At 40.3% G+C, this 23,305-nt stretch overlaps 1 protein-coding gene across 4 annotated transcripts in view; it reads right to left on the bottom strand.

Annotated features, from left to right (window-relative positions):
• LOC126335145 (uncharacterized) overlaps positions 1 to 23,305 on the bottom strand; it is a 174,647-nt gene that overhangs the window by 91,949 nt on the left and 59,393 nt on the right. For all 4 annotated transcript variants that reach the window (XM_049998106.1, XM_049998107.1, XM_049998108.1 and 1 more), the window contains exon 4: positions 22,317 to 22,461. In XM_049998106.1, the coding sequence (XP_049854063.1) occupies positions 22,317 to 22,461 (145 nt within the window). The remainder of the gene's footprint in view (positions 1 to 22,316; positions 22,462 to 23,305) is intronic.

Raw genomic sequence — 23,305 nt, 5'->3', positions numbered from 1 at the left:
ACCAATAAGATTCACTACAAGATTCAACAAATGAATTTATTACAACATGTCAGTGTCACTATTGCTTGCCACCCCCCAAAATGAAAGAACTGCGTCAGATGTAATATCATTACAAGCTTCTAGCCAATGTGATTTTAAGACCGTCAATATCCCCCTAAGCCTTACGTATGTTTTCTGGTGTCAAAACCTACTGGGGGAATAGTATCGGCTGGTAGTTGATTACTGTGTGCTGAAGCAGAAAGTTGTTTTGGAGTCAGTACCATTGCAAGATCTGCATAAATGTTTCACATGTTCTCCAGGCTCCTCATTTCACTGCATTAGATCTAAATCAGGTTTAAAATCATGTGTCACTTGATCATTAGTCCAAGTCAGTGACATTTTTACACTGACTGGAATTTATTTTAATGCAATTGTGTACCATATGGAGTGGCCACTGGAGCTGCTGTATCATTCAGACTGTTGAATACCATGTTGGGAGACCTAAAGTTTAAATTTGCTAAGTAATTACTTAGACGACATGGTCATTTATAGTAAAACTTCTCAGCAACATTTAATTTACACCAGGTTAGTTCTCAGCTGTCAGTGGGAAGAGGAACACAGTGAAACTCTCAATGGTCAGTTGGCACGTAGGAAAATTACCTTCATAGGTCACATTGTCTCAGACAGAGGGTGTAAGCTGATCATGATCAAACCAAAGCTACTCATACATTTCCTCTGCCAAAAGACATGAAAGGTGTCACCAGCTTTATTGGCATGGTCAATTTCTTTCAGAAGTTTATCTCTAATTTCACTCAACAAGCGATACCCATTAACCTTATACGTAAGAAAGATTAATAATTTCAATGGGGTCCTATGCAACAAGCATCCTTTGATGCTCTTAAAGCCTCAGTGACTACTGCTCCAATTCCGGTTGTATCTAACTTTGATGAACAGTTCATCTTGCAAACCGAAGTATGCAGTTCAAGTATCACTTCTGTACTGCTGCCGTTAAGTCATGCAGAGAGAAGACAAAGGGGGTACATCTCACAATCTTGTCAAGTGCAGAAGTCAAATACTCCTTCTATGAGTCAGAAGCATTGGAGATATTATTTGGTTTGGTGAGGTTTAAGTTCTATCTTTAACATAAACATTTCATCCTGGAAATGGACAACAAAGCATTTGAGGTGGGTGTTGGGGAAACCATAAAAAAACGAGTAGAATAGCTAGGTGGGCTGTCGAATATCGACACTATGCTCTGAGGTAAGAAAGGGCACTGACAACCAAGTAGCCAATGTGGTTAATTGCATGTTTGAGCAAGAGAAGATGGACGAGAAATTGGCTTGTGACACTGAAGAGCCAATGTCTGAGGGTGCAGTCTTAGGTGAGATACCTGGGCTAATTATTGATTTAGTTCACACAGAGGAAGCCAAGACATAGACACTACACATTAAGTGTCAGTTGAAGGACGGCCAGGAAGTACCTGGCTATTCCTTGACTGAAGATAGGATTTGGTATCGGATATGTTAAGACAGCAAATCTATCTTCTGAAACAATTAGTTCTCATGGTATTTAACTATGCCCTCAATTCCTTGTGTGGAAGACATTAAGAGTAAATACAACTGTGGAGAAGATAAGGAACATCTTACTTGGCCCAGTCTGCATAAGGATGTCAGAGAATTAGAAAAGCAATGTGAAATATGTATCAAAGCTAAACCTAACCCAACACTCAAGTGGGGAACTTAGGTCAGGTTGGGGGGAACAATCCATCGATAAGATTTACAGGTATGTACATTACCTAAATCCCCTCCCACACACCAAACGGGGGGAATAGGTATATTCTGGTTGTTGCTGACACTTTCACGAGGTTCCTATGGTCACTACCAAGTAAAGCGAGCACAGCTGATATCACTGTTAAACTCCTGAGCAATATATTTGCTATGTTGGTGGCACTGAAACTGCTGGATATCAATAAAGTGCCGGGGTTCATTTCTTGCAAGTTTAAGAGGCTATATCATACATCCGGAGGTAAAATAGTCCCCCATTTGGATCTGCAGGCAGGAACTACTTAGGAGGACGTCGTTGTCAGGATAAAGAAAACTAGCGTTCTATGCATCGCAGCATGGAATGTCAGATCCCTTAATGGGGTAAGTAGATTAGAACATTTAAAAAGGGAAATGGATAGGTTTAAGTTACATATAGGGGGAATCGGTGAAGTTCAGTGACAGGAGGAACAAGACTTCCGGTCAGGTGAATACAGAGTTATAAATACAAAATCAAAAAGGGATAATGCAGGAGTATGTTTAGTAATGAATAAAAAAATAGGAGTGTGGGTAAACTACAATGTACAGTACAGTGGATGCATTATTGTAGCCAAGATAGACACGAAGCCCACACCTACCACAGTAGTACAAGTTTATATGCCAACTAGCTCTGCAGACGATGAAGAGATTGAAGAAATTTATGATGAGCTAAAAGAAATTATTCAGACAGTGAAATGAGACGAAAATTTAATAGTCACGGGGGACTGGAATTCGATAGTAGGAAAAGGAAGAGAAGGAAAGGTTGTAGGCGAATATGGAACGGGGGTAAAGAATGAAAGAGGAAGCCACCTGGTAGAATTTTGCACAGAGCATAACTTAATCATAGCTAACACTTGGTTTAAAATCATGCAAGACTGTTGTAGATGTGGAAGAGGCCTGGAGACACTGGAAGGTTTCGGATAGACTATATAATGGTAAGACAGATTTAGGAACCAGGTTTTAAATTCTAAGACATTTCCAGGGGCAGAGGTGGACTCTGGCCACAATCTATTGGTTATGAACTGTGGACTAAAACTGAAGGAACTGCAAAAACATGGGAATTTAAGGAGATGGGACCTGGATAAGCTGAAAAAAAACCCTGAGGTTTTAGAGAATTTGAGAGAGAGCTTTAGGGAACAATTGGCAAGAACGGGGGAAAGAAATACAGTAGAAGAATGGGTAGCTTTGCAGGATAAATAGTAAAGGCAGCAGAGGATCAAGTAGGTAAAAAGACGGGCACTATTAGAAATCCTTGGGAAACAGAAGAGGCACTGAACTTACTTTATGAAAAGAGAAAATATAAAAATATAATAAATTAAGTATGCAAAAAGGAATACCAATGTCTCAAAAATGAGATCGACAGGAAGTGCAAAATTGCTAAGCAGGGATGGCTAGATGACAAATGTAAGGATGTAGAGGCATATATCACTTGGGGTAAGATAGATACTGCCTACAGGAGTCGAAACAAGGCCCCAGGAGTAGACAACGTACCATTAGAACTACTGATAGCCTTGGGAGAGCCAGCCAGCCCTGACAAAACCCTACCATCCAGTGAGCAAGATGTATGAGAAGGTGAAATACCCTCAAGACTTCAAGAAGAATATAATATTTCTAATCACAAAGAAAGCAGGTGTTGACAGATGTGGAAATTACCAAACAATCAGTTTAATAAGTCACAGCTGCAAAATACTGACACAAATTCTTTACAGACGAATGGAAAAACCTGTAGAAGCCGACCTCCGGGAAAATCAATTTGGATTCCGTAGAAATATTGCAATGTGTGAGGCAATACTGACCCTTAGTCTTATCTTAGAAGATAGATTAAGGAAAGGCAAACCTACATTTCTAGCACTTGTAGACTTAGAGAAAGCTTTTGACAATGTTGATTGGAATACTCTCTTTCAAATTCTGAGGGTGGCAGGGGTAAAATACAGGGAGCGAAAGGCTAATTACAATTTGTACAGAAACCAGATGGCGGTTACAAGAGTCGAGGGGCATGAAAGGGAAGCAATGGTTGGAAGGGAGTGAGACAGAGTTGTAGCCTATCCCTGACGTTATTCAATCTGTATATTGAGCAAACAGTAAAGGAAACAAATGAAAAATTCGGAGTAGGTATTAACATCCATGGAGAAGAAATAAAAACTTTGAGGTTCGCCGATGACATTGTAATACTGTCAGAGACAGCAAAGGACTTGGAAGAGCAGCTGAACGGAATGGACAGTCTCTTGAAAGGAGGATATAAGATGAATATCAACAAAAGCAAAACGAGGATAATTGAATGTAGTCAAATTAAATCAGGTGATGCTGAGGGAATTAGATTAGGAAATGAGACACTTAAAGTAGTAGAAGAGTTTTGCTAATTGGGAAGCAAAATAACTGATGATGGTTGAAGCAGAGAGGATATAAAAGTGTCAGAAACTATTTATGTGGAGTGCAGCCCCTGTATGGAAGTGAAACATGGACAATAACTAGTTTAGACAAGAAGAGAATAGAAGCTTTTGAAATGTGGTGTTACAGAAGATTGCTGAAGATTAGATGGGTAGATCATGTAACTAATGATGAGGTACTGAATAGAATCGGGGAGAAGATGAATTTGTGGCACAACTTGACTAGAAGAAAGGATCAGTTGGTAGGACATATTCTGAGGCATCAGGGATCACAAACTTAGTATTGGAGGGCAGTGTCGAGGGTCAAAATTGTAGATGGAGACCAAGAGATGAATACATGAAGCAGATTCAGAAGGACGTAGGTACCTGTAGTTACTTGGACATGACTAAGCTTGTGCAGGATAGAGCAGCATGGAGGGCTGCTTCAAACCAATCTCTGGACTGAAGACCACAACAACGACATCCTGTATCACATCCACACTTTATCACCCACAACCAAAATCTACAAAGAAAGTCAACAGGAAACTGAAGTCAGTCTTGACTGTGTTTCACGCTCAGTCTCACACCATATGCAACCAATTCCACAAGTGGTAAAGTTTCATCTTTAACACCAATGTGCATGAGCCACAAAAGACAATTCTGGCCAAGCTAATGTTTGCATTTCCTGTAAATTGACCCTTGTCTATCTTAAGGTCTATCAATGACCTACTTCCTGAAGATAATGATTGTCACCAGGAAAAACTGGGAAGCCGCTGGAAATAATAGAGACCAAAGAAAGGCTGCACAGTACAGTATGGGGAAAAGATCACGTCGAAGATGTGTCCTTGATTTGAAGGACCTTTGAGGTAGTAAGAGGTCTTTCCCAGGTGAATTTTCTAACCCAAGACCCCTTCACTGGGGAAAATCTCAGGCATGCAATTCTCAAGATAGCTAGGGCTAACCAGCATGGCAGTGCATCCTCAAGAAACCTGACGACCTCAACACTGTTAGGTCTTGCTTAAGGAGAGGGATAATTGCGCCGTGTGCCAGCAATCCTTGCAATGCGTTCTTAGTCTGCTTCTGTCAGAATGAGTTCCTAGATGGTGGTGCCCACTGAGGAATGGGTATTTAAGGAATAGTATAAGCAGTACAGAAAGAATAGCCTGGATGAGGAAGCCCAACCGGGGGCGGTTACAAGCGTAGGAGCCAGAGGGTAGGGAAGGTGGTTTGGGGATTTCATGGGGATGAACCAAGAGGTTACGAAGGTTAGGTGGATGGCAGAAAGACACTCTTGGTGGAGTGGGGAGGATTTCATGAAGGATGGATCTCATTTCGGGGCAGGATTTTAGGAAGTCGTATCCCTGCTGGAGAGCCACATTCAGAGTCTGATCCAGTCCCGGGAAGTATCCTGTCATAAGTGGGGCACTTTTGGGGTTCTTCTGTGAGAGGTTCTGGGTTTGAGGAGATGAGGAAGTGGCTCTGGTTATTTGCTTCTGTACCAGGTCGGGAGGGTAGCTGCGGGATGCGAAAGCTGTTTTCAGGTAGTTGGTGTAATGGTAAAGGGATTCAGGACTGGAGCAGATTCGTTTGCCACGAAGGCCTAGGCTGTAGGGAAGGGACTGTTTGATATGGAATGGGTGGCAGCTGTCATAATGGAGGTACTGTTGCTTGTTGGTGGGTTTGATGTGGACGGATGTGTGAAGCTGGCCATTGGACACATGAAGGTCAACGTCAAGGAGAGTGGCATGGGATTTGGAGTAGGACCAGGTGAATCTGATGGAACCAAAGGAGTGAGGTTGGAGAGGAAATTCTGGAGTTGTTCTTCACTGTGAGTCCAGATCATGAAAATGTCATCAATACATCTGTACCAAACTTTGGGTTGGCAGGCTTGGGTAACCAAGAAGGCTTCCTCTAAGCGACCCATAAATAGGTTGGCATACGAGGGGACCATCCTGGTACCCATGGCTGTTCCCTTTAATTGTTGGTATGTCTGGCCTTAAAAAGTGAAGAAATTGTGGGTCAGGATGAAGCTGGCTAAGGTGATGAGGAAAGACGTTTTAGGTATTGTGGCGGATGATTGGCGTGAAGCCGTGGGAATGACCAGCGACAAACTGTCCATTCGCATGAATGGACACAGGCAGACAGTATTTGTTGGAAATCCCCAAACCACCTTCCCTACCCTTTGGCTCCTACCCTTGCAACCACCCACGGTGTAAAACCTGTCCTATGCACCCTCCCACCACCACCTACTCCAGTCCTGTAACCCGGAAGGTGTACACGATCAAAGGCAGAGCCACGTGTGAAAGCACCCACGTGATTTACCAACTGACCTGCCTACACTGTGACGCTTTCTGTGTGGGAATGACCAGCAACAAACTGTCCATTTGCATGAATGGACACAGGCAGACAGTGTTTGTTGGTAATGAGGATCACCCTGTGGCTAAACATGCCTTGGTGCACGGCCAGCATATCTTGGCACAGTGTTACACCATCCGAGTTATCTGGATACTTCCCACCAACACCAACCTATCTGAACTCCGGAGATGGGAACTTGCTCTTCAATAAATCCTCTCTTCTCGTTATCCACCAGGCCTCAATCTCCGCTAATTTCAAGTTGCCGCCATACCTCACCTGTCATTATTCAACTTCTTCTTTGCCTCCACACTTCCGCCTTGACTTACATCTCTGCCCATACTCTTTGCCTTTAAATATGTCTGCTTGTGTCTGTGTATGTATGGATGGATATATGTGTGTGTGTGTGTGTGTGTGTGTGTGTGTGTGTGTGTGTGTGTGTGTGCGAGCGCGCGAGTATATACCTATTCTTTTTCCCCCTAAGGTAAGTCTTTCCGCTGCCGGGATTGGAATGACTCCTTACCCTCTCCCTTAAAACCCACATCCTTTCTTCTTTCCTTTTCCTTCCCTGTTTCCTGACGAAGCAGCCGCCGGTTGCGAAAGCTCGAAATTCTGTGTGTGTGTTTTATTCATTGTGCATATCTACCGGCGCTTTCCCGCTTGGTAAGTCTTGGAATCTTTGTTTTTAATATATTTTTCCCATGTGGAAGTTTCTTTCTATTTTATTTACATCAACATTAATTTGAACCCAACAATTACGTTTGTTATTGTCTCTGTTGCATTTCGAAATCTTCTCTATCATCTTACTTTCTCTTTTTGTTGGTACAAGTAGTTTCACTTTGTATTCATCTTCACCTTTTCCGTAATCTACCATACATTTTATCCCGCCTAATTATACTCATTAATACGTAATTTACTTCCAAACCATAACCTAAAAATTTTTAACGATTTCAGCATAACCGCTGCTATAAAATCCACTGTTTCAAGTTTACAAACATTTCATGTAAACTCGTGAATACTATTTCACAGCTTCAGTTCCTTTCACCCATTAAACAACCATCTCAGCTATTTCCAACAACTTTCGTTTTATCTCCATTCCCGTTTTTTCCCACATAACCGATCATTTTTTAGCAGCTTCCCACAGGTTTACACGTTATTATTTCTTCATCAAACAGTTGTTAGCCTCATTCTCATAACCTGCCAGTACACAACCAGTCCTTTGAATACATTTACACGCATATTTTTCGAGATTTTATTCGAAAATTTTATTGAAATTTTATTTTTTCGGGAAATCTTTTTCGAAACTTTTTTCGAAAAATTTTTTCTTTTTTTCTTTCGAAACTTTTTTCGAGAAATTTCCCCACGCTTTAACGTGTTTTGGAGACAACACAACTACCTAACCTTTGCACCCATTGTTGTTCACCAACCTAAGTTCAGCACAGGATCAACAAGCTCATCTCAAACCAACACTTTTTCGACTTTTTTCACACCTTTATCTCTCCCTATATAAATCTCTATTTACTTTCACTTTAACCTCATATTACCCTTTCCACCTACTAATACCATGTCAACCTCACAACATCCCTACAACGACCCCATTAAATTTTATTTACATTCCCTCCGCAAACGTGCCTTCACCCTAGCCAGATTACGCTCCCATATTTTATTTACTCAGGCTTGTCTGACATTTGGCATTACCCCCAAAGGCCTCACACTTAAAGTTCCCATCTCTGGCTGCAATCCTTCTTTCCATCAGTCCTTATACCAGTTCCAAACAGCACAATCCATAGCCCTCACCCGCCTAATCCTTCACCTCTACATCGACTCGGCCAATGAACACACCCGTCAACTCCTATCCCAAATCAAAGTCCTCTATCTTTCCTCTCCCACATCCACACCGGCTGTTCATAGCATCCTCCTACAGGCCAACCGTAAATTAGAACAGCATGCCACCCTCCACCTCAAAAAACTATCCAATCTCCTGGTTTCCCACATCCGGAGAGGCAACTCACTCACCCTCCACAACCTTTCCAACAAACCTCAACCTCCTCTCATTGCACACAGACCCAGTCTCTCCCATCTACTCAATCTCCCACTTCCAGCTCCACTCCCCCCAACAACTCAAAATTCTAGTCAACACAATCTGGAACCACAACACCCCAATTCAGTAATTAACCTTTCCTCCAAACCTCTCTCCCAATCAGAAACCTCTGTCCTATCCAAAGGCCTCACCTTCAGCCCCACTCCCAGGTTCAACCAAACTGCCCTTGTCAAAGATTTACTGTCCTACACTCGTAGTCTCTGCTGGAAATATCACTTTGCCATGAAGAAAAATAATCCTGATCCCACTCCTAATGATCCAACTCCCCAAGACACTATCCAAATTGAACCCTGCCTGGAACAGTTCCGTCCTCCATCACAGCGGGACCCACCTCCTCTTCCTCAAAATCACCCTCTCCAAACCTTCCAGGAATTTCTCACTTCCAGCGTTGTCTCTCAATCTTTCTTGAAAAACCTTAATCCTACTCCCAACATCACCACAGCCAAAGCCCAGGCTATCCGTGATCTAAAAGCTGACCGATCCATCATCATTCTTCCGGCTGACAAGGGTTCCACGACCGTGGTACTTGATCGTAGGGAGTATGTGGCTGAGGGACTGCGTCAGCTTTCAGACAACTCTACATACAAAGTTTGCCAAGGTAATCCCATTCCTGATGTCCAGGCGGAGCTTCAAGGAATCCTCAGAACCTTAGGCCCCCTACAAAACCTTTCACCTGACTCCATCAAAATCCTGACCCCACCGACACCTCGCACTCCTACCTTCTACCTACTTCCTAAAATTCACAAACCCAAATATCCTGGTCGCCCCATTGTAGCTGGTTACCAAGCCCCCACAGAATGTCTCTCTGCCTATGTAGATCAACACCTTCAACCCATTACATGCAGTCTCCCATCCATCATAAAACATACCAACCACTTTCTCGAACGCCTGGAATCCGTACGCAGTCTGTTACCCCTGGAAACCATCCTTGTAACCATTGATGCCACTTCCATATACACAAATATCCCACACGTCCAGGGCCTCGCTGCAATGGAGCACTTCCTTTCATACCGATCACCTGCCACACTAACTAAAACCTCTTTCCTCGTCACCTTAGCCAGCTTCATCCTGACCCACAATTTCTTCACTTTTGAAGGCCAGACATATGGACAATTAAAGGGAACAGCCATGGGTACCAGGATGGCCCCCTCGTATGCCAACCTATTTATGGGTCGCTTAGAGGAAGCCTTCTTGGTTACCCAAGCCTGCCAACCCAAAGTTTGGTACAGATTTATTGATGACATCTTCATGATCTGGACTCCATTATGACAGCTGCCACCCATTCCATATCAAACGGTCCCTTCCCTACAGCCTAGGCCTTCGTGGCAAACGAATCTGCTCCAGTCCTGAATCCCTGGACCATTACACCAACAACCTGAAAACAGCTTTCACATCCCGCAACTACCCTCCCAACCTGGTACAGAAGCAAATAACCAGAGCCACTTCCTCATCTCCTCAAACCCAGAACCTCTCACAGAAGAACCCCAAAAGTGCCCCACTTGTGACAGGATACTTCCCGGGACTGGATCAGACTCTGAATGTGGCTCTCCAGCAGAGATACGACTTCCTAAAATCCTGCCCCGAAATGAGATCCATCCTTCATTAAATCCTCCCCACTCCACCAAGAGTGTCTTTCCGTCATCCACCTAACCTTTGTAACCTCTTGGTTCATCCCCATGAAATCCCCAAACCACCTTCCCTACCCTCTGGCTCCTACCCTTGTAACTGCCCCCGGTGTAAAACCTGTCCTATGCACCCTCCCACCACCACCTAATCCAGTCCTGTAACCCGGAAGGTGTACACGATCAAAGGCAGAGCCACGTGTGAAAGCACCCACGTGATTTACCAACTGACCTGCCTACACTGTGACGCTTTCTGTGTGGGAATGACCAGCAACAAACTGTCCATTCGCATGAATGGACACAGGCAGACAGTGTTCATTGGTAATGAGGATCACCCTGTGGCTAAACATGCCTTGGTGCACGGCCAGCACATCTTGGCACAGTGTTACACCGTCCGAGTTATCTGGATACTTCCCACCAACACCAACCTATCTGAACTCCGGAGATGGGAACTTGCCCTTCAATAAATCCTCTCTTCTCGTTATCCACCAGGCCTCAATCTCCGCTAATTTCAAGTTGCCGCCATACCTCACCTGTCATTATTCAACATCATCTTTGCCTCCACACTTCCGCCTTGACTTACATCTCTGCCCATACTCTTTGCCTTTAAATATGTCTGCTTGTGTCTGTGTATGTATGGATGGATATATGTGTGTGTGTGTGTGTGTGTGTGTGTGTGTGTGTGTGTGTGTGTGAGCGCGAGTATATACCTATTCTTTTTTCCCTCTAAGGTAAGTCTTTCCGCTCCCGGGATTGGAATGACTCCTTACCCTGTCCCTTAAAACCCACATCCTTTCTTCTTTCCTTTTCCTTCCCTGTTCCTGACGAAGCAGCCGCCGGTTGCGAAAGCTCGAAATTCTGTGTGTGTGTTTGTGTTTTAATCATTGTGCATATCTACCGGCATTTCCTGCTTGGTAAGTCTTGGAATCTTTGATATATATAAAACAAAGATTCCAAGACTTACCAAGCGGGAAAGCGCCGGTAGACAGACAAAATAACACACAGCAACCCACAGATGCTTCGTCAGGAAAGAGGGAAGGAGAGGGAAAGATGAAAGGATGTGGGTTTTAAGGGAGAGGGTCAGGAGTCATTTCAATCCGGGAGCGGAAGGACTTACCTTAGGTGGAAAAAAAGACAGGTATACACTCGCACACACACACATATCCATCCACACATATACAGACACCACTGTTGTATATATATGAATGTATACTACAGTAATGAACCATGAGGCCTACTCAGAAAGGATGAGAGGGGTGTACACAGCATTTGCTAAGTATATAGGGCAGGTGTACGTACATGAGTTGACGACCTGCGGTTTCAAAAAACGGAATGTTTTATAAATAGATGTACCTGCCAGAATGAGAAGAGGAAGTGCTCTCATAAGGTCAACCCACAAGCAAGGTATAGGTACAGATCCTAGGAGAAGGGGACAGTATTGTGACAAAAGTCACAGATTTTATGGGTATTATTCAGGAAAGATAGAATTATACGCACAACTAGCATTGTTACATTTCATGTAAGTTTATGAATGTCAAAAAGAACACTTTAATTTTGCCCAGAGTCCCTGCACACTACAAAAAAATAGTAAAAATAGTATACCTTAAGGGTAAGTAGAAAGAAAGAGAGAGAGAACAGAAAGTAGATTACTCATGTGTCATGAACACCTGAAGTTTACAACTGAAAATAAAGAAAAATTCCTTTTAATTCCTAAATACTAGCGAAGCTGACTGAACCACGAATAAATGCTCATGTCTAGATATCAAAGCAAAATATGTATAAGAAAAGTATATTGTTATGATATGAAATGTTACGAGTGATATTATCTACATAATGATTGTGTACAAAATATTGCGTGTCTGATCTGGGGGGGTGGGGGTGGGGTGGGGGGGGGGGGGGGTGGGGATACGTAGTGTTTCAAGAAGTCTTGCGTACATTCTAGAACCATTCAACCTTCTAACGTTTCGAGCACACAATATTTTAGAAGTGAGTGTGGGATGATAGAATCCTACCTACTGCACGTCATATGTTTGTGTGTACAGGTTTGAAATTCAGTCTCAAGAAGAATGTAGACGTGGCAATCTAACGGCAACGACAAGTACTTGTTGGGCGATCCATGGAAGCTTTAGTGAAAGTGTGAGGAAGAACCATAGAGCTTCTATGTTATTCAGTGCTAATTGTGTCAGTGACCACTGTTATAATAACAAGAACAGTTGAGAAGGTATTCTTGAGAAAAACTTTTGTCTTGGCCTTGTTGAAGGGAAGACATGTAATATGGTTCATGTTGAGACTGGACATGGTGTTTAAGCCAACTTTCTCTTATATGTAAATTAGTTTGTTTCAAATGTTTGGAGACATGAGAGACTTACAAAGCAGTATATATTTATATGAAGAGTGAAATTTGTAATATGTCTAAGTTCAAATATACGTCGTTAGTTGAAGCAAATTAAACTGGTATGTCTACTTATTTTTAAAAGTAGAGAGAGTTTTAAGAAATTCCTGTACCTAGCAGCATACTTTGGAGAAGAAAGTAAAAAGAGAGTTCGCAGCAGCAGGCTAACCAGCACGGGAGGTCGGGTGAGCATGTCACGTAAGTCATCTCGTAAAAGAAGTGGAAGGTAGTATGTTTAATTCGCACTTAAATTGTCGGCCAAAGCCGTTAGATAGTGTTATTAAAGAAACAGCTGGAGATAAATTATTAGCAAGTAACCGTATAAATGGAGATGGAAGTGTCCGTTTAAATTCTGCGTCAAACCCTGCTCTCTCCCCTGCGAAAAAACAGAGGGACGGAGTTGACGCTATCTCACCTGCTGCCAATTAATTTTCACTATCGATAACTTCTGATGGCGGTCATCTTTGGTTGTGTGATGTCGCTAGTCCTTACAGACAGAGAGAGAGAGAGAAGTATCTCTTCCCAGAATTGCTCTGCAAACCGAGATTTTAAATTCCTTTTCACAGCACTTTCATGCTGCAGTTTTGTCTTGAAAATAACAGGGTGTCCTTCTGTCAAAAGATCCGCAGTTGTCAGTAACGTCATCCAGCTGCATTTTTGTTAAGTTATTTGAACACTGTATAACCCAGGAGGAACTTGAGTCTCATAATGAACTGAATTATCATTATAATTTTCCAGCATCAATTACATATGAAAAAAGGAACATTTATTTCATTATTGTTCATAGGTGATTTCATGTAGCCCATTAGCTGTCTTACTTTTTATAGATTCTGGTGTAGACAGAAAATGAAATGTTTGACGAATATAGCTGTGTTCGTCGTTAGTTCACCCTGTTTTTTCACCCTTACAGATGCCACTATTGTAGGAGTATGTATGTGTGTGTCATTAATTATCACTAATTATTATTCTCTGTTTTTATTTGAAACATTGTCACCATCCCCTAACTAATATAAGCTGGCGTAACACCTGAGACTGAATAATCATCAGTAATTTAATGAATGTTGACTTATTTTTGCATATAACTCTGACTGATTTGAACAGCTGATATACACTTGATTTTTTTCAGTCACTCATTTATTAGATAATTTAGTATTTAATGTTTATTCTTCACAAGTGATAATTTCAAAGAAAAACAGAATCTAATCATTTACTGATATATTCATTTGTAAAGACACCAGACAGTACGAATACATCCAGGCTATAATACTTCATCTAAGTTTGGTTCCTAAACAGTATTAATACCAGTAACAAGCATATACAGCCATCTATTACAAACAAGAATTCACTCATGTATATCCTAGAACTATATATGTTTGTGTTTTATAGACCTTTTATAGGAATTTGACAATGTGGCTTGGAATAAGCTCACAGCTACAATGAGGGGAAAAAGAGGGGACTGGAAAACCGGATGACATACACTCATTATCACTAAAGTATCAGTGAGAGGAGCAAGTACCAACTGGGAAAAAGTAAGTAGAAAATATGATTGACCTAAGGCCACCAGGTGACGAGGAGGTAAAACCTAAAGGAAGACGAATATGATGTTTGAGGTCAGCAGACAAATCGGTCCTTCTAACAAGAAATGAAAAAGAATTACAGCACTTAGTGGATATCACCTCCCCCCATGAACCACGGACCTTGCCATTGGTGGGGAGGCTTGCGTGATTCAGCGATACAGATAGCTATACCGTAGGTGCAACCACAACGGAGGGGTATCTGTTGAGAGGCCAGACAAACGTGTGGTTCCTGAAGAGGGGCAGCAGCCTTTTCAGTAGTTGCAGGGGCAACAGTCCTGATGATTGACTGATCTGGCCTTGTAACAATAACCAAAACAGCCTTGCTGTGCTGGTACTGCGAACGGCTGAAAGCAAGGGGAAACTACAGCCGTAATTTTTCCCGAGGGCATGCAGCTTTACTGTATGATTAAATGATGATGGCATCCTCTTGGGTAAAATATTCCGGAGGTAAAATAGTCCCCCATTTGGATCTCCGGGCAGGGACTACTCAAGAGGATGTCGTTATCAGGAGAAAGAAAACTGGCGTTCTACGGGTTGGAGCGTGGAATGTCAGATCCCTTAATCGGGCAGGTAGGTTAGAAAATTTAAAAGGGAAATGGATAAGTTAAAGTTAGATATAGTGGGAATTAGTGAAGTTCGGTGGCAGGAGGAACAAGACTTCTGGTCATGTGACTACAGGGTTATAAACACAAAATCAAATAGGGGTAATGCAGGAGTAGGTTTAATAATGAATAGGAAAATAGGAATGCGGGTAAGCTACTACAAACAACACAGTGAATGCATTATTGTGGCAAAGATAGATACGAAGCCCACACCTACTACAGTAGTACAAGTTTATATGCCAACTAGCTCTGCAGATGACGAAGAAATTGAAGAAATGTATGATCAAATAAAAGAAATTATTCAGATAGTGAAGGGTGACGAAAATTTAATAGTCATGGGTGACGGGAAGTCGGTAGTAGGAAAAGGGAGAGAAGGAAACGTAGTAGGTGAATATGGACTGGGGCAAAGAAATGAAAGAGGAAGCCGCCTGGTAGAATTTTGCACAGAGCACAACTTAATCATAGGTAACACTTGGTTCAAGAATCATAAAAGAAGGGTGTATACATGGAAGAAGCCTGGAGATACTGACAGGTTTCAGATAGATTATATAATGGTACGACAGAGATTTAGCAACCAGGTTTTAAATTGTAAGACATTTCCAGGGGCAGATGTGGACTCTGACCACAATCTGTTGGTTATGACCTGTAGATTAAAACTGAAGAAACTGCAAAAAGGTGGGAATTTAAGGAGATGGGACCTGGATAAACTAAAAGAACCAGAGGTTGTACGGAGTTTCAAGGAGAGCATAAGGGAGCAATTGACAGGAATGGGGGAAAGAAATACAATAGAAGAAGAATGGGTAGCTTTGAGGGATGAAGTAGTCAAGGCAGCAGAGGATCAAGTAGGTAAAAAGACGAGGGCTAGTAGAAATCCTTGGGTAACATAAGAAATATTGAATTTAATTGATGAAAGGAGAAAATATAAAAATGCAGTAAACGAAGCAGGCAAAAAGGAATACAAACGTCTCAAAAATGACATCGACAGGAAGTGCAAAATGGCTAAGCAGGGATGGCTAGAGGACAAATGTAAGGATGTAGAGGCTTATCTCACTAGGGGTAAGATAGATAGTGCCTACAGGAAAATTAGAGAGACCTTTGGAGAAAAGAGGACCACTTGTATGAATATTAAAAGCTCAGATGGAAACCCAGTTCTAACCAAAGAAGGGAAAGCAGAAAGGTGGAAGGAGTATATAGAAGGTCTATACAAGGGCGATGTACTTGAGGACAATATTATGGAAGTGGAAGAGGATGTAGATGAAGATGAAATGGGAGATACGATACTGCGTGAAGAGTTTGACAGAGCACTGAAAGACCTGAGTCGAAACAAGGCTCCTGGAGTAGACAACATTCCATTGGAACTACTGACGGCCTTGGGAGAGCCAGTCCTGACAAAACTCTACCATCTGGTGAGCAAGATGTATGACACAGGCGAAATACCCTCAGACTTCAAGAAGAATATAATAATTCCAATCCCAAAGAAAGCAGATGTTGATAGATGTGAAAGTTACCGAACTATCAGTTTAATAAGTCACAGCTGCAAAATACTAACGCGAGTTCTTTACAGACGAATGGAAAAACTAGTAGAAGCTGACCTCGTGGAAGATCAGTTTGGATTCCGTAGAAATGTTGGAACACGTGAGGCAATACTGACCCTACGACTTATCTTAGAAAATAGATTAAGGAAAGGCAAACCTTTATTTCTAGCATTTGTAGACTTAGAGAAAGCTTTTGACAATGTTGACTGGAATACTCTCTTTCCAATTCTAAAGGTGGCAGGGGTAAAATACAGGGAGTGAAAGGCTATTTACAATTTGTACAGAAACCAGATGGCAGTTATAAGAGTTGAGGGACATGAAAGGGAAGCAGTGGTTGGAAATGGAGTGAGACAGGGCTGTAGTCTATCCCCGATGTTATTCAATCTGTATATTGAGCAAGCAGTGAAGGAAACAAAAGAAAAATTCGGGGTAGGTATTAAAATCCATGGAGAAGAAATAAAAACTTTGAGGTTCGCCGATGACATCGTAATTCTGTCAGAGACAGCAAAAGACTTGGAAGAGCAGTTGAATGGAATGGATAGTGTCTTGAAACGAGGATATAAGATGAACATCAACAAAAGCAAAACGAAGATAATGGAATGTAGTCGAATTAAGTGATGCTGAGGGAATTAGATTAGGAAGTGAGACACTTAAAGTAGTAAAGGAGTTTTGCTATTTGGGGAGCAAAATAACTAATGATGGTCGAAGTAGAGAGGATATAAAATGTAGACTGGTAATGGCAAGGAAAGCGTTTCTGAAGAAGAGAAGTTTGTTAACATTGAGTATAGATTTAAGTGTCAGGAAGTCATTTCTGAAAGTATTTGTATGGAGTGGAGCCATGTATCGAAGTGAAACATGGATGGTAAATAGTTTGGACAAGAAGAGAATAGCTTTCGAAATGTGGTGCTACAGAAGGATGCTGAAGATTAGATGGGTAGATCACATAACTAATGAGGAAGTATCGAATCGGATTGGGGAGAGGAGAAGTTTGTGGCACAACTTGACCAGAAGAAGGGATCGGTTGGTAGGACATGTTCTGAGGCATCAAGGGATCACCAATTCAGTATTGGAGGGCAGCGTGGAGGGTAAAAATCGTAGAGGGAGACCAAGAGATGACTACACTAAGCAGATTCAGTAGGTTGCAGTAGGTACTGGGAAATGAAGAAGCTTGCACCGGATAGAGTAGAATGGAGAGCTGCATCAAACCAGTCTCAGTACTTAAGACCACAACAACAGTGGATATCACTGAAGCTAAAGGAAATATTTATGGAATCAACATCAATACAAAGAAACAGAAGCTTTGGAACTATAAGGAAATAAGAGGACAAAGATAATACAGACCAGAGAAATATTAGAATGCGTGCAATGCTTTAATTACCTAGGAAGAGGTATTTTATAAGAATAAGATAATTTTATGCAGCAATATGGACAAAGATTTGAAGAAAAGTAATAAAATATTTTATGTACAGATTGGCCTGCTGTATGGTGCTGAAACATGGACAGTGAGGAAGAACAATGCAGAAAGAGTGACGGTTTCTGAGACGTGGACACGATAAGAGAATGGAAAAAGTATTTTGGATGGACAAAGTAAAAAATGCTGAGGGACTAAGGAGAGTGGGAGAGCAAAGGCAATTACTTAATGTAAATAAAAAGAAGGAAAAGAAACTTCACTGGATGCGTATTAAGAAAGAAGAGGGTCTTATAAAAATAGACTTAGATGTATATGTAGAACGGAAGATTGGATGAGGAAGGAAGACTTTTCAGATCCTGAATGACGCAACGGTTGGCTGCATACACAGGATGTAGTGTAACATATCACTTTGGTGAAGTGATGTGTTGCACAATATTTTTCAAACCAACAAATGATGATCACCACAATAAAGAGTTTATGTACATAATGAATTAGATAATCACTGTTTGGATGTATGTATGTTTTTTTATGTGCACGTATCATAAAAAGGATGGACACAGTAGATCTGCAAGCCGGGATGGTGAGAAACAATATACCTAATTTGTGGTACCTGCTGATTGGTCAGTTTATTCGGTCCCTTAGGATCCTGTCTTGGGAGATATGGTGCACGCCTTAGAGGAAGAGTGGTCAACAGAATGCTTGTGGTGTTACAAGGGCAAGAGAAAACTTGTTATACACTCACTCAATTGGAATCCATCAAATAAGACAGATATTCTGTGGACTGAGTTCTTATAGTGTAATTCTGATGTTCCAAATATTTAAACAACTTTGTAAATAATAGTCACTGTAGACAATAGTACGATTGTGGTACATTGATTATCAGACACATAGTATATATTTCGAGAACAGGGTGTTAGATTTGTACTCTTAACAGAGAAACAAAGTTCTATTGAAGGAATTTGTCATGTGTCTCAATATGTAACGCTGTATCCCATTGGATAGCAAATAAAACTACCATAATCAACTGCCTAAGAGATTATTTCGCTGATGTGGGCAAGCCAAATCACTTGTTCTCCCATAATGGCATTCTTATTTAAAAGGAGTACTTTCAAAGAATTTTTAGCACGGAAAGGTGTAAACCATGTCCTACTTTAAAGGACCACCCACAATCCAACGCCTCTAGAAGAATAACGAAAAAGATAGAAAGATCATGTGGTACGTATTGTTCTAACACACAGACAACCTGGGCACAGATGATTCTGCAGTTTCACGTTATCTGTAGTGAATTACCTTACTTGCCAACGTGACTTTCCCCACTAGAAGTGCTGAATAAGAATTTAATAGGAGAATAATTGAAAAAAAAAAAAAAATCTTGTCGTGGAACAAAAGAGGTACCAGCCAATGATTTGCAAGAAAAGGTAGAGAGGAATTTAAATAAATACACACAATGTCAAATTCAAGATCATAATTTAAAAGTAAGTATCCCAAATTTCAAACTCCATGACATGGTAGTAGTGAAAGTCTTTCATCACAGTTCACAATTACAGAAGGAAATGAGAAAGTTTTGCCACAATTATGAAGGTGCATACTAAATTATTGACATTCCACATCTGACAACTGTTTTCTTAGTAGAGCCTTTGAGAAGAAAAAGGTCTCTATAATACAAATATGATAAAAAATATGTTTCATATTTTACCCATTTACAACTAACATAGTTTTGTATTAGGGTTGGGCAAACAATAGAAGTTAACAAACATTAGCCAGCAAATTGAATGCAGGACCTAGATGAGGTATTTCTTTTTCTAAGAAAAGCTGGATGTTCGTCCCATCGCTTTTGATGGAGAGAATCAAGAAGGATATATCCTTACCTATGAAATGTAAGAATGACAGGCTAACATCCAAGTATGATTGTTGTGCCACACAATAGTGGGGCATTTACTCAAACATACAACAGGAGGGCTTTCAGAGTTACAGTAGTGAGTGAGTATGGAGAGAGGAGTTAAGAAGACAGATTAAAACCCAGGTATGAATATAGGCTGTGGTAGGGGTAGGTTACCCACAAGTCAACTGTAACTGGCCTTTTGTACCTGGACATGCATGAACATTATCTAATGTTTCAATTACAGCAGGATATGGGCACAGAATTTATTTTCCAGAAAGATGGTGCACTACCACATTATCATCATGAAGTTATTGCATATCTCTATGTGACTGTCCCAACTTGAATTGGACGTGGTGGAGCCTGACCATCAGTATCATTTGATTTAACCCCAATGAACTTCTGTGTATGGGTTTACAATTAAGACAGAGTGTTTATCCCTCCACTTCTGGGAAATGTCGACAAGATGCAAGAACAGGTAACATAAGCAGTTGCAACTATACATCAAGACTTGCTTCATAGGAACTGGCAAGAAAGTGATTACAGATGGGACATTTGTTGTGTTACACAATGTATCTGCATTGAATATTTGTAAATAAAACTTGAAGATATACTGCATTCAGTGCTGTATTAAACATTTCTGTGAATTATGTTACTTTCTCACAATTAAAGGTTCCTTTCACATTACTAAATTGTATATGTGAAGGTAGATTTGTAAATGCAATTAACAGGATACTGTACCCTAACCTGTATGTACATATGGTGTGATGGAAATAATATGTGGTTCCTGAGAAAAGGGATGATCTATGCTGGTGAAAAAAAGGAGGACACATAAACAGGGACACTATCACTGTGGATAATTAAATGACTGTGTAGAGGTAATCTTTCTGTGGAAAGAGTTGTTGACCATTACTACATAAGTTGGTACCTTTAGTTTTGAGGTTCCACCAAAATAGCAAGTCAGATGAATTTACCTAAGTTTGTTAATCTGTACCATATGCTAATTTAAAGATGACATAATAAAGAGACAGGCATCTGAGTCTTGTATGCTACTGGCCAGGTTTGGAAAGATAAGTAACTAATTGTGGAATGCTCCCCTTGTTTGGTGGCAGTTTTTGAATGCTGAAGATGTTTAATGAGGAAACTGGCCTCATAATAATGAATATGGTGTTCTCTGTAACAACTATATATTTTTCGAGACATTTAGTAATACAGTTGGGTTTATAAAAATTTTCTATGAGACATTTTGGATAATTTAGTACATGAAATTTGTTTAATTTGAATGTGGTATAACACATGTCCAGTGAGTTCCAAAAGTTTTGTAAGTATGGCTAGAAAAGCCTGAATTCTGGAATAAATATACTCAATTAGATGAAATATGGATGATTCAACTAAATGGCTACTAGACTGCAAGTCCTAGGAAAGAGTGGTGCATGAAAGAAAACAAAGTTATATAGTAAAACTGCTTCATGATCCATATGGACAGTAAATATTTGTTATCTGAGGTCCAATATCCATTGTAACCAAGTGAGTACCTCATAGAAACTTTAAAAAAACTTAATCAAAGTGAAGCTGATGCAGTTCATGTCTTGACTGATAGTTTACAATTCGCTGTGGAGCATTCCACATGTAATAAACATGAATAAGGATACTGTATTTATTACAAAACGAGATACAAGCACAGCTGTGATTGTATATCAAATAGTCACAAGATATTAATACTTGTAGTGAAAAGGTTAAAACTAGTTTTGAACTTTGAATATATATGGTTTAGTTAACGTTTCACATTAGTGATGACATCATTCGCCTAAGAGGAGGAATCTATAGTATAACATATCCCTCCGGTGTAGTGATATGTTCTAGGAGTTTTTGAATGACAAATGACATACATTTTTGTAATGAATTAGATAATCTGCTGTTCAGATATGTTTCATTTACACATATATATCATGTCAGGTCCTGCCTTACACATACAACGTGAGCCATACGAGAAGAGATGCTGGGACAATGCCTATGATACCACGCAGAGACGAGGAAACTAGTTAAACATTCACTCAATCGGAATCTGTTAAATAAGACAAATCATTTTCAATGTAATTGTGATGTTCCAAATGTTGAAACAACTTCATAATTAATTGTCACTGTTCACAAGAGTACAGTATATGACACATTATCAGAAGTATGATATTTCTTTTGAGAACTAGGAAGATTTATACCCTTTAACTTCCGGCAGTAACTGCAGCACTTCGATAAACAAAGTTCAATCAGAAGATGTCAGCGAGTGTACTGAACTAGTCAGGTGAGCAAGATTAAATAACAGGAAGTCTTAGATCCTGATCAGACCATACTTCACCACATGATATCACGGTAAAGAACCATTGCAGCATTGCAAGTAACATACTAAGAAGCAAGCACTGGATCACATGAAATAGAAATATGAAAGATATGCTAACTTAGTAAAAATCTGATAATGATGGCTGACTGGTCATGCAATTATGTGATGATCAATAAGATATTTAGTCATAAACAGAAGTATGTGGTTACAGGAAAATATGTATGACCTTAATGTAGTGCAGTAATGCGTATGATATAAATTAAAAGAAATTGATGCTGTTAGAAATTAAAGAAACACTTAAATGTAATAGTAGGAAATCCAATAACATATACTGTCATACAAAAACCAAGTTTATTATGTACTCACAATTTTTCAATTTGTAAAGCCCTCTCAGTTTTCATTTGTACACGCAGATCCTGTGCTTCAGCTCTAGTTTGCTGCAGTGATTTTTCTCTGCTCACTTGTTGTCTTTCAAGTTCAGAAAGACGCATCTGTTGATACTGCAGATCACCTTCACATAAAAACATTCCATATTAATGAAACGTTACAATGGAGTGCAGAACTATGACAGGACTGCTTGGTCCATACATATTATATCATTTAGTTACTGCAAGTGCGGCTCTTTCAATGAAATCCTGCTCCTACAGTTAATCACCAAGCACTTGCACTGTATGAGAACTGTCTTTTCTGTGAAAGTATGATGCCAGAGCAATGCCATGGAGGAATCACACTCCTCAGAGTGTTCAGTAGAAAATGTGATTGTTCACAGCTCCTGTATAAAAGGAATGATTACTTTGGTGACCTTCCATGAAACTTCATGACATGTCTGTCATGGAATTTGAAGTAAAGTTATAGAATCATTAGCCTGATGGACTGTTGGAAGTCACTGAGTATACATCTCAATATTTGGTGATGGCAGTCTGGAGCATTTGACGTAATAAATTTTTTTTTAAATCAATATGATAATGGGAAGTCCTATGAGGAATACAAATAAGTAAGGAATAAAGACAGTCAATCATTGTGTAGACAAAGATTTGAGGGGTCGACAAGTGCATAAACAAAACAAATTGTTGTTGAGCTTTCAGACAATGTTCCTCAGACCTAACTAACAAAAACACACTACATAGCTATTTTGTCCCAGTGTTGTAGCCTGAAAGAAGTTAAGACGAAATTAATATGATGTACTTACATTATCTCCATCTGAAACTGTAACAAATTCTTTGTTAGAATATATAAGGAAGTATACTACAATTTATGCATTACTATTTATTTGAGTGTGATGACTGCAAATTTACAAAGCTTTCATGAGTACGCAGAATAATTTGAAACTGTATCCTGCAACTTTTGATCTGGTC

The sequence above is a fragment of the Schistocerca gregaria genome, chromosome 2, assembly GCF_023897955.1.
Source record: "Schistocerca gregaria isolate iqSchGreg1 chromosome 2, iqSchGreg1.2, whole genome shotgun sequence".
Taxonomy (NCBI): domain Eukaryota; kingdom Metazoa; phylum Arthropoda; class Insecta; order Orthoptera; family Acrididae; genus Schistocerca; species Schistocerca gregaria.
The sequence above is the reverse complement of the archived record's forward strand: the minus strand, read 5'-3'. Positions and strand labels throughout refer to the sequence as shown.